Source organism: Notothenia rossii (assembly GCF_949606895.1).
Source record: "Notothenia rossii genome assembly, chromosome: 2".
In the NCBI taxonomy this organism is placed as follows: Eukaryota; Metazoa; Chordata; class Actinopteri; order Perciformes; family Nototheniidae; genus Notothenia; species Notothenia rossii.
Window position 1 is genome coordinate 70,816,475 of NC_136904.1, and position 13,228 is coordinate 70,829,702.

Consider the following 13,228-nt stretch of genomic DNA (forward strand, 5'->3'; position numbering starts at 1 on the left):
CCTGTCACTTCCTGTCACTGTTCTTCTGCTCTTTCTGCGGTTCCCACCAAAATAAATGAGATACAGATTCCGCGTGAGAACCGAACAGAGGTGGAAAAAACTAAGTACATTAAGCAGAGTTCTGAACTTAAGTACAAGTTCAAATATTCTTTACTGGAGTATCTCTACACTATACACTTTTTATTACACTACATTTAATGACAGATTTAGTTATATTCTAAAATGCAATTTCAATCACCCCTGAAGACCCTGTATCTCCAGATGTGTTGGTTTCAGGAATGTATAATAACATGAAGGATAATATGTTCCTTTATATGTTTTAATCTTTCTACTTAAGTTGAATCTAAATACACTTTTAAAAAGCAGCCTTTTTGATCAGCTGGGAAATGCACTGTCAAAATTATGAAAAACAGGGCCTTTTTTTTCTCAAGAAACTGACTTTTTCTGTATACCTATTTCTCAGAGAAACACAATGCCTCAATACTTACAATTAGTTTATGATCCATTGCTGTTATAAACTGCTGCCTAAAATAACCAGCACTGTATTAAGGAGTTTAAATGAGCTAAACCTTAAACATGCACATTGACACAGCCTTAAAATGAACCCAGAAACATCATTTATAATCGTTAAACATTGACAGGGAAAATTTGACTGCACTAAGACTATATTAAACCAAAATAACTTACAGACTCTTACTGAAGTAAGGTTTTAACAGCAGTACATTCACTTGTAATCAAGTACTTTGAGTGTGTGCTTTTATTATGTTTACTTCAGTAAAGGATCTAAATACTCAAAATAGGGCTGCACAATTATTTTATGTTTTATTTAAAAGATCTTTTAAAAACATGCAAATCGCAGAAAGGGCAATATTTGGTGAAGGCACAATAATCAGAACTATTTAATTACTTTTCAAGTGCTACAAAGAGGTCCCGGCTAAGTCTTTAGAGTGCGTATTATCAGTATTCTAAACAAAGAAATCCTTGATTGGTTCGGGTCGAAAAAATATCACACCATGATCTTTTTCTAATGTATCTTTTAATGATAATAGGTCAGAAATTGTATTTTCCTTTTATACCATGGACCATATCGCAATTTCAACATCAGTTAATCTAATGACACTAAGTAATTTTTTGTGGGCAGCCCTTTTTCCCATTGATTTATCCAAAATGCTTGTGAGCTCTGTTTTGCATCGTACGTCATGTTCTCTTGGTGGACGCCTAATCAGGATTATCCGGGATCACTTTCTTACAAAATCTCTCACATAAAATCTCTCCTCTGCATTTTCTGGTTCTTTACATCTCTCCCTCGCTGCTTCCTGCTCCAGACGCCCCCGCCTCCCTCCCTCCCCCGCCCCCCTCTGAATGAATGACTCGGCCTCTGTCAGTTCCTCTGTCAGTGTCATTGATCAGACCCCTGCAGCAGCACTAACTTCCTGGAAAGACAAGCCATCCCGAGCGCAACAATACTCCTATTGATCCTCTCTCTGGCCGACTGGCCTCGATTCTAGCGGAGAGTTAAAATCCAGAAGCAGCCACTTATCGTCATGGGAACTGAGGCACCAGTGGTGGAGCGGAGGAAGGGGGGGGTACTGGTAATGATCTTATAGATGGGAAGTCTTCTTCTAGTGAAATCTAGTGAAGGCTTGATAAATGAAAGAAATTTAAAATCAAAGCCCAGCCCACTGCTGACCCACCTTTCTACAAAGATAAAGGCTGGGTCAGAAGCAGGATTTATTGAGTAAAGTGACATGCAGCAGTAACCATAGTGACCAAGACACAGCACATACACATCCAGCTATTAAGGAGCTCTTAATAATGAGTAAAGGATCAATTATCCTGTCAAACAGCTGTCATTTACTGCTGAATTAGACCTCCGGACCAAACCAATGCATGTCACGTATAAGACCTTATTAAAAAAATTATTAGAGCAGTAGAAGTTACTCTTTGCCTAAGTTTAAACCAAGGGCTTTGAATAACTTCTTTTTCTGAACTGCCATTTCCGTGAACCTTGAAAGTGAAGAACTGAACAAGTCTCTGGTTACAAAGACCAGTGAACTAGCTACTATGTAAGTGATAGATTAGCTACTATATATCTAGCTTTTTTGGGCAACAATTGCAAGGCCTTTTGGGCTACAATTGCAAGGCCAATTGCAATAAAACGATTTCATCACAAATAACATGTCTGTGTGATATTTCCTTTACTTACAAGTCTCAAAGATAGTATGTTGGAAATGTTTGATTTATGCCTATTTGAGTGATTAAAACACATTATTAGTGCATACATTTGCTGTTTATTATGTGAAATGAGCTCAGTTTAAATTGCACACAGTACATCCATGCCTTAACGACAGAAATGGTTTGTAATTGACTTGAATGGAAATAAAACTAGAGACCAAATCGGCCATGATAACACAAACCGAAACACAAGGTCCAAACAAAGCAAACGTCAGGGTTGCAGCGATTCGGATATAAGCCTTCTGGTATGAATGATTACATGGTCTTTTCTATCTTGAGCACATTTTCCCCCTGGAACATGGTTTTTAGGGCCATTCTACATTTCTTGGGTGATTTTTCTTTGCCTTTTGCCCCCTCCAATTCTGATTCATATCAAGAATTGAAACGTGCCTGTTTGTAGTTTGTTGGTTGAAATTAGGACTATCGGTATTTATGTTCGTCTTTAAGTCTCTTGTTTGTTGTATTCTTCCACATTATTTTGTGTGAGTATGTTTTGGATAGAGAGGTAGAAGGGATGTCTCCTCCTTCATGTATATAGCTCTCTTCCTGTCCGGACAAGCTGCTTGGCGCATTCCTGAATTTCTACCATTGTTTAACACAAACACGTACATGCAGCACATTCATTCGTGGAAGGAAAGAAATAAGAGGGGAAATAAATGTGTCACACTCTGCGCCTTTTGTGAACCTGCCATAAAAAAAACAACCTATGGGATTTTCCCTCGAGCACCACTTTGGATTTTAGGTCCGTCCATTTGATTGATGTTCAGGGCTCTTTTCCCCTCTTACACGTTTAGATAAACCTTCAGGGGGGAAACATCTCTCTCTCTAATCCTTTGGCTGGAATCGTTTTGTCCTTAGCATAGCTTAGCGTAGCCTATTTCTGTGCCATTAGATGGTAGCCAAATACACTTTCTTTATATCTTCCCCTTCTTCTTTTTCAGGATTTTAAGAATTTTGAATTTATAATTTATGTGATAGCTTAGCATTTGTAGTTTAGCTTAGCTCAGTTTAGCCTTCATGCTCTTCTTCTGCGCTATTAGATGTTAGCCACGTTAGCTTATCTTGTGCCAATACCTGTATGCCTTCACTTCTCTTCTTTTTTTATACATTTCTTTCAAATGGTTATACTTTTGCCCCCTGCTGTTTTTCTCTCTTTAAGGACTTCATTATTCCAGAATTCAGTTTATCCCAGATACAAATCATTTAATTTGTTATTTCTGTGTGAGCTTTATAGAAACAGTCTTTCCTTCCTTAGCTTAGCTTAGCCTAGCATTCCCCCTCTTCTTCCATGTCATCAGGTGTTAGCCAAGTTCACTTCACTTTTCTAGTCTTCTATTTCATTGGTAATTTCTTTAGGGAAAACATGTCTCTCTCTCACTCTTTCTCTCTGATGGCGCTCCATCACCACATCTCCCTCTTCTCTCTTCGCTCTCACACACACGGACACTATTTCAGTGAGTGTTGCTGCTGCTCTGATGAAGATCAACACAAAGAGTGTTTGTCTGGCACAACCTCGCCGTCAATCACTCCTTTTCTCTCTTCCCCTGCTCACTCTCTCTTCTCCGCTCTTTGCTCCTCTATGACTCTCTGTCTTCCTCTTACCATCTCTGTTGTCTGTTGTTCTCCCTATCTATCTCTATTTATTTGTACGTCTCTCCTTTTAGTTTGAGTTCTGCAACTCTCTCTCTTACGAAGTGTGTAGCCCATGAACTAGCTACAGTTTGGTGTTTATGTGTTAGTACAGAGAAAGAATGTGTGTGTGGACATCCTTGTATGTATATAGAAGATCAGTTCCAGCAATGTATTTTGCTTTTGCAAAGGCAGCAATAAAAAAAAAAAAGTGTTTTGTGTATTTGTTTGTTCTGTGGTTTTCGGTCCATTTTGTCTAAAGTGTAGATCTTTGTATACTATCATCTTATGACTATTAACAATTAAAATATATATAGAAAATGAACAAATAATACCAGCCACATATATACACAGAACACACACAGTGGTGATATTATTTCTGGGATCACTGTATAAAAGTTGCTCCCACATAAAGCTTGAAAAGCTGCTTCACACAAAGGGGAAGCAGTGGATACACACAGTCTCTCAGACTCATGTCTATGAATAGCCTTATATGTGAAAACATCATATTAGAGGGTTGCATGTTCTCTCACTTCCTCATTTTGTCCGTTTGACCCCAGTCAGCTGGATGAATCATCACAGACGGTAACATATGTTTCCAGTTTGTCTGAGAATGCTAGACATTCAAAAAGGCATTTTCCGTCTTGTGATGTGACGCATTGCTATCTCCTTTTTTGAGACATCACAAATAAGATGTTGTGGTCAAAATATTGTTGGTTCTAATCTTGTTAGTTAATTTTCTCCCATACAATATTTCTCTCTCAATATAGTTCAAAACACTCACAGGCGTCAGGATACACTGCAGGGGAAACTACTGCATTATCCAACACTCCCACAAGTAATGACGCAAACGTTGCAAGGAAAAGACAAACTTCTGAAAAAATCTTCAATTTCTTGGAAGTAGGCGGACTTTTCGGTGCCCCACACAGCTTTTCAGATTTGTTTTGTCCACACAATAACTTTTTAGTGACTTTTGAGCAGATTTTATTTTTTTCTAAAGTCAGATCTCTATTGAAAATCTTAGTTGTTTGGTTTAGATATTGTTTTTTAATCAATCTTTTCACTTATTTTGTTAATCCAATAACCTGTGAACTATTTTATCTTTTTGTTTCTGATGCCATGTCCACCTGGACACTTCTTTTCAGTGCAAATATTTTTCAAATCCCTTTATGGCGCGTAGCTTAGACGGGGAAAACTGTGATTTTGGCTTGTAACGTATATGCTGATATCGTCTTTGTGTGGCATCACAAATACGGCTGTGGAATTGCCGACATAGCCAAAACATTGTTTGTTTAAAACATGCTAATACATATTTACTTTACATATACATGTACAGTTCTCTTCTACTATATGGAGGAACAGAGGCTTTAGACTTCGATAAGACAGACCGTGATGCCGATGTCGACGGTTAAGGAAGAGACCCTTATTTGGAGGGCCATTTATGCCTTATCCCTTTTGGAAAAAATATCCTTGCAAAAAATATGACAATATAAATCAGTTAAACTATTCATGTTCTGGTCAACAGGTTAGGCAGATTTCTCGACTATTTTGAAAAGCAGATTCCTTTTGAATAGCTTATTTCTATGGTTTCAACATTGTTTTTAAAAGTAAGACAATTACACACCATCGATCTTGTGACAGTCGAACATGTGGTATTTTCTCGACCACAGCACAACGCAACACGTACAACATTTTCCAATTAAGCAGCTTTTAATATTTTTTAAAACACTCAAATATAATAGTAATAGTTAAGACTTAAGGAAGTTAGCACAGAGAGGCTATCACTGTTGACTCACTGCTAACTACGCTTTGACAGTAAATACACACACACACACACACACACACACACACACACACACACACACACACACACACACACACACACGCGCGCGCACGCTTACACACAAACGCAATTGCCGGTGATCCTTGAGGGCAGCCATGTCAACATGTCAACTGTCAACTTTCCTTCCCCCACACACACACACTCGCACATGCTGGGCTGTAAAAGTGTGTCACCAGGGGAAAGGGGAGAGCTGGGTGAGAGCAGTGAGTCCCATGGGAGCTGTGATGGAGTTACACACTCACACTCCCTCCCTCTGTCAAAGTGGCGGCAGGATCAGGTGTGAATTTCTGCTCCACTTGTGGTCCCACAGTTTATCCTCTCACCCTTCCTACTCTCATGAAACGATGTGATATTAATGATCTGTTTCATAAATGATTCCTCAGCCTTTCATCGTCTCTCTTCTCATCTTATTCCTCCGTCTTGTTTTTCTCAGAGGCTCTGGGAAAGTCCTTCTTTATACAACCTCAGTTTTTGCTAAGCCACTGTTACCAACTTGTTTTTCCACTGGTAACATTGCAATGAGAAGACGTCAATTTATTTGTTTTGAAAGTGAAAATAAACGGTATGACACCCAAAACGTACATAAAAGTCTTTAATTACGGCTAGACTGCTCGCACAGACACCAAAGTATTTGTAAAAAAGGGAAATTTGTTCCTTTATAAAGCACACAGACATTCCTCTTGCTTCGTGTTTAAAGATAGAAAATAATTATAATTACATATATAACAGTTCTTGTTAACCTACTGAACATAAATCAGTTTCATGCCATTTCTTTGCTCTTTTCACATTTTACATGCAGTACTTGCATGTGGCCCCATTTTTTCTGCACCTCTATGAGATACATAGAAAAATATCATGGTTACAGGGAACTGTATTGCCATAAATCATAAAAAAAGAAACAAATGTCATGTGATCTTTGGACTTAAACAAGTCAGTTATGGCTTCCTTGGAGTGTTGAGGGGTACAGAAAGTATCTTTTGGCACCATTTTAAATAAGACCTGTTCTTATAGAGTGATTTTGATGAATTCTCACTGTTTTAAAGGGGTATGCTCCTTTTCAGGTTTCATAATTCTCTTTTGTGCCTCTATGGTCACATGTTTTAACGTTCAAAAAGGTCTTTATTTTTCTCATACTTTCACCCTCTGTCTGAAACCAGAGCCCAGCCCTTAGTCTATCACGTAAAAGATGTTCGAGCACTAGCCAATTGAATCGCAAGTGTTACGTAGTGATGTCACTATGTTAAGTGTAAGGGAGTAAACAAAGCATTCCAATCGAGGCGTTTCAGACAACCTTGGAATTTTACCCTTTGCAGACCATTTACATGCACAAAAACACTACAGGAAAGGGAAACTCCACAAAAGCATAAAAGGGCCCCTTTAAGCTTAGATTTGGTTGATGGTGAGGGAAGTGTTTGTCAATCATCATTCGTTTTAGGACCGTTGTGAATGTGAAAATCCGAAGATCATTTCTGTTATTACACTGTGAGGAAACCTGCTAGCTGGTTGTTGGGTTCAGAGAGGCAGTAACATACATTTGAGAAGCATCACTGAGCAAGTAAAAGCACATGGCCATTGATTTACTTGAATTTAATTACCCCCGTCTCCTGCTCTAAATGTTCCTCTTTCACAATTTCAGTTTTATGCAAGCTTTGCCGCAGACAGGCGGTGGTTTCAGTGCTCTTTCTTCACTTCTTTACCACGCTGCTGTGGTGTTTTTTCTAAGCCAAATGTTCCTCAGCAGTTAACTTCTGCCTTTTTTGTATCTACCGCTTTTTAAACTCATGGCAGTTTACATCAAAGCATTTACCCAAACATCAAATCTGTTTTACGGATCTGTTTCGAGTTAGTTAAAGGCACCAAAATGTTGAATCTTCACTTCTAACCTGCATTTTTTCATCCCATATTCCTGTATGCAAATGACTCTATGATGGAAAAACATAGAATCATGATTGCTACATCATCCGTGTAGTATTCCTATAATGTAGTTCATTTCGATCAGATGCTTACCTATCGAGCCAAGTCACCTTATGTTACAGTTTTCTTGTAGCTGGTAGGAGCACATTTAAAAACAAGCTGATATGTACATCTATATATGTTAATGGCTTAAAAATGCATTGCGGCTCATCACACTTATGCATGTAGGGCTATATTGCTTCGCTAATTTGCTTGCAAGATGTCAGATGGCATTACACGGTCACTGAGCAAACCATGTAGCAAAAATAGATAAATATGCAACAATGGCCCACAGGCACGCATCAACTGAATTCCTTATATGTTCCTCCCTATGTGGTTGGAAAGATATTCAATAAGGCTGAACATGGATGAATCACACGTGAATCTCAACTTGTAATGTAAGCGTTTAAATCATTAAGGAGAGAAAAGGGATTTTTTTGTGAAGAGTTCTTGCATTATGTTTCAATCTTCTCTACAATATAGCACTACATAACATATCTAATTAATATCCCTCCTATGATCTCTTACCGAGTGACGAATGCTAACTCCTTGTGTGTTTCCTGTCCCTCTGCAGAAGTCGGATCCTGGCCAGGTGTTGTTGGAAGCTGTCTTTAAGCACCTGGAGCTGACTGAGAGAGACTACTTTGGCCTGCACTTGGCTGATGACTCCTTAGACGCACCAGTCAGTATAATGTTTGTCAATCTACAGAGTGTTTGTGAGAATGTGTGTGTGCCATGGATGTCTAAAGAGAACTGAATGCAGCATTGGAGGCGAGGCACCGTACGTCCCTATGAAAGGTGCTCAGAGGCGCTTTAAGCGGAAATCCCTTGACTCTTGAGACCATAAATACCCTTATGCCCCGGCCATCTTCCACACCGATTGGCCCCATAGCACTTGCGTTTGCCTTAAGCCTTGCTTCCAATCCACTCTCCATCTCAGAAGCATCATGTCCGGTCTCTGCTTGGACAAATAAATAGACGGAAAAAAACTTTCGGCTCTTAGCAACTTTTAGCAACTTTTAGTGCCTTCCAATTGTAGTACATTACAAAATATAAGATTTATAGATGTCTCTTCTGCAATTCAAGCCAAAAGGAAAAAATAATTTTTGGGCCCAGTGATGTCACGGACTAACATGGAAATAATACTTCCGTTTGGCCAATATAAAAATTGGCTTCAACTTCAAACTCACTTCCTGTGTTATTGGTGTGTGCCAGCTGAAAGTCGTGTAGAAATGGCAGTTCTATCCCAAAATAAAATAAAAAAACTAGATTTATACAGTGCTTTTCAAGTCTTTGCGACCACTCAAGCATTCAACACAGACGTCAGAATCTGCCCGTTCATATATGGCATATACTATTATACGAGGAACCACACATCATTGGCCATTCCAGGAGCAATTTGGCATTCTGTATCGTTCCCAAGGACCCTTAGACATGTTGCAGAGGCCGGGGAATTGAAATACTAACCCCTCTGCCTGATGATCCTGACAATTTGGTGCGAGTTGCAGAGTGTTGGAAATACGCCGTAGAGTTATCCATCTCTCAAATGTGATGGAACTGGAAGGCACTCAACTTTAGATGTGGCAAAAGATACATTGAAAAAAACCTACAGCAGTATCTTTTTTTTTAGAAATCATGACCAGGTTGGTCATGATAATCCAAAAACCTGTTGTGAGCAGTTTCATTTAGGATCTATTTTATTTCTATCCGACTACACCTTCCTACTGTCCATGAGTACGTTTGACACATTGTTGGCTGTTCTTCTGTGATTAAAAAAAGTAGCTCCTACATGAAAGTGCTTACATCATGATCCGTGGATTGTCTTGAGTTTAGGTGTCATCATTTTTGAAGAGATGGGTTCCTGTTGATTATTTCAAATATATTTTTTTGTGGCGCTTTGTGCATCACAAGTAATCTAGTTCCATTATTTAGCAAGAAGGCAATCATCTCTACGGCTGATATCTTCAACATTCTGCAACTCACACTAAAACAATCTAGAGTGATAAAAAGCACTGCAGGTATGAGGAAAAATATGTTTTTGGGATATTGTTATCCCTTTAATCCATTGACCTCAAATGTGTGTTGTTTGTGTGCACTAGAGTAAGTGTTTGCCTAAAGCAGAACTCTTCGATCTGTTTTTAGATCTGTCTCATAAACATAGATACATTATAAGTGTGTGAATAACTATCTAGAATGTACATTTACTGCGGTGCATATATTATATTGATGTGTTTAAGTATATTTGTTGGATGTGTTTGTGTGTGTGTCTGTGGCCAGCCATGAATAATTTAGCTTGTTCAACCATGTCATGGAAGGTGTCTCTAAGTGTCTCTAAATCAATATTTTACAGCGCTGGCTCGATCCCACCAAGCCCATCAGGAAACAGTTGAAAAGTAAGTGGCATCCACCACACACCACCACACTAACAAATCCACCACTACTAACAAATCCAGTTCATTTTCGGGAACAAAAAAAGTCGTAAAAACCACAGCAGTTCACTCAAGTCCAACGTAATTGCTTGAATTTCACAATTGATTAGTTAGTCCAGCTCCAGCAAAGGTTGCAAATCCAGCCTCCACCTGAAGCAAAAGTCACTCTATGATTTAAAATTCTGAATCTGCCTTGAGCAATGATTAAACTTCATTTCAACTTGTTTCTTTTTTAATAATGAGTAATAGGATTTGTAGAAGAATTGAGACGTAGCCCGCGTGAGAAAGGCAGTCGTCCTCCAGCAATGATTGAACTGAGTTTCAACTCTGTGTTTTTGTGCTGAGTGATTGATTCAGTGAGGAATAACCTCAGGGTTTGGTGTTGTACACAGTGCATGGAGTAAGACTCATCTGACTCATTTGTAGAAATGCTTACTTTTACACCAAGTCATTTATTCCACTTGTTTGTATCTTCTTTCAAATGTGTGGAACTAATCCACTCTTAAAGTATAGGAGCTTACCATGTTTTGTTTTCCACTCATCAGTGGACCTTTTTGGCTCGTTTTCCACAGGAGGGTCTCCCTATAATATGAGCTTCAGAGTCAAATTCTTTGTAACAGATCCCGGAAAACTTCAGGAAGAATACACACGGTAAGAGTGTTCATTTACAGAGACAACACTGTATTATACTGATTATAACCCAAAGATGCTTAATATTATCGGAGGGAAGGGTAACAAGTAGGGGTGGAAACGCGTCCAAAAATGATCTCAATATGAAATCATATGTCCTGTGTAGCGCTTTGGTAACTTACATGGGTTTCCACTTGTTTCAATGTTTCGGAAAATTAAGGAAATCCTGTCAAGCGGTAGGAGTTTATAAAACAATTCACGGCATGCAAAAGTTATATGAAAAACTCCATCATCAAGGCATATAGTGGTAGTGTTCGTTGCAATATAATCAATGAAACCACTCTCTAAATGCCATTTTATTCACTATGTGGCCCTATAAGTACTTCCATACGTGTCCTTATTTAGCATGAAACCCTGACATGCATACATGTTTTAGGAAGATGTAGCATTGGATTAAACTGCTACTTAAGGAACAATTTGTAGAACGACCAACGCTAAATAATATTCTAGTTTTTGTGTCCTTTTCAAATAGCTTTATTGAGATGAAGGAAGTGTCCAGACACAGTTCAAATGGGTAGCTTATCAAGCAAGAGGTAACATATTGTATACTGTATATATCAAAAGTAATGGGGATCTTATGTAAACAAGGTCATGTTGCTTCTATCCCAATAGCTTTTGGTTTCCAATCATTACAAATGGAGCTTCGTTCTCTTTTGACGCGGGCTCATTAAAGGAACCCGTATGTTTGGCATCAAGGCCGTTATGTGGACTCCATCCCACAGTTCTGCAAACATAAGGTCTGCAGCAGCGCGCTCTGCACAAACAACATGCAGAGGAGGCGTCACGGCGTCACGCCGCCTTTTCTCTGCCCGCTGTTTATTCCAGCCTCACAGCCCGAGCCTTATCAACACTCTTTATGCAGCTCGTACTAAACAGTGAGCGCTGACTCGCTGATGGGGCGTGTTGTACACTCGAGTCACGACCAAAACACACTCCTGATGGCTTGGTCGGACAATGGGTGTAACAAAGAGATGGTCTAGTACACGGGAACGCAGGGATAAACAAGACTGATAACGACAGCTTGGATAAGGAATGGCTCCTGGAAGTATTGCTAATAGTAGGGTGATGCTTTCAGTGTCCAATTCATGTCCGTTATACACTATACTGTAAATCGCCTCCATTTCCTTTAGTATTTGTTATTAGCGTTTTACAAGAAAAGCCTTTTTTCCCATGTTCCATTATTTCTGTCAAGGCAAATTAGTTTTGTTTACTTTATTTAAAAGCCTCTGCTTATTAAATTAGATTAACTTCATTGATCGGGATTTATTTTGTCACAGGGCTTGTAAAATATATATATAAAATAACAGACTGAGTTACAAAACAATGTAATAGACTGACCTACTACCATCCAATATGTATATTGTTGAACTCTATACTACATAAGCACAGTTGTCTTTACATGAAACTGGAGTCAATTCAAACAGAGGTATACAAAGGTGCATTGGACTCTTATCCTAATGCATGTGTTGTGTCCCCCCCCCCAGGTACCAATATTATCTTCAGATCAAGCAGGACATCGTGACTGGAAGGTGAGTTTGTCTTCAGCTGTGTATTTATCGTATGAGTTATATCATAAAGACATGTTGGAATGGATTTTCATCAGAGGCTCTAGATACTGTGTATTAAAGGTTACCACCAGAGTAGAGTGCTTTGAAGCTTTATTCAATCAAGATTCATTTATAACGTTTTTATTTATTTTGCTTCTCGATGCATTCCGGCAGGTTCATATTTATCCACACAAATATAATTGGCGTTCCAGCTGTTTCCGAATCGTATGATCCTAACAGATACATCAATCTAGTGTTGTAAGGTCAAAATGTATTGAATTAAAAGTTTGATGAAATCACTTCAAAAAGCTTCATTAAAAATCCTCAATAAAAGCTTCTAATTAAAGAAAATAACACATTTGTGAAAGCTATAAACTAGAGGAACTGACTGCAATATATATTCAATGAATTACATATTTACAGTATATGTATTATAAACATCGAACACATGTACAGAAGTAGAAACAGACAACTTGCTCATTATTGTTTTTGAAAGAAACAATATGTGCTAATTTTCCTGTCATTTTTTAAAAGCAGAAATCTGATTGTTTAATGTACTACTATATTTTTACTGTTGAATAGGTTTGTGAGTGGGTAAATGATGACATATATGTGTAATCGCTTTGAGGAGCTATAAATACTGGATAAAGCGCTGCATAAACAAAATCCATTTACTGTGTTATTATGTGAAAATAACTGTAATACTATTTTGCATTGATTCAAAGCTTAATGCTTGTTTATGGTGTGTGTGTGTTTCAGATTGCCCTGTCCACACAACACAGCCGCACTGCTGGCGTCCTATTCTGTTCAATGTGAGTATGGCTCCCTGGATACATTCACTCTATACAGAGCGATGGGAGGGCAATTCATTAGCTGCACACACTGTTAAATGAAACCGCTGT

General features: G+C 38.5%; 1 protein-coding gene across 4 annotated transcripts in view; it reads left to right on the forward strand.

Moving 5' to 3' along the window:
* ptpn4a (protein tyrosine phosphatase non-receptor type 4a) overlaps positions 1–13,228 on the forward strand; it is a 90,223-nt gene that overhangs the window by 44,151 nt on the left and 32,844 nt on the right. For 2 of the 4 annotated variants that reach the window (XM_079666790.1, XM_079666791.1), the window contains exons 3-7: positions 8,235–8,342; positions 10,011–10,053; positions 10,635–10,740; positions 12,264–12,308; positions 13,086–13,138. In XM_079666790.1, coding sequence (XP_079522916.1) covers positions 8,235–8,342; positions 10,011–10,053; positions 10,635–10,740; positions 12,264–12,308; positions 13,086–13,138 — 355 coding nt within the window. The remainder of the gene's footprint in view (positions 1–8,234; positions 8,343–10,010; positions 10,054–10,634; positions 10,741–12,263; positions 12,309–13,085; positions 13,139–13,228) is intronic. The other 2 variants (XM_079666792.1, XM_079666793.1) reach the window with 1 other exon arrangement.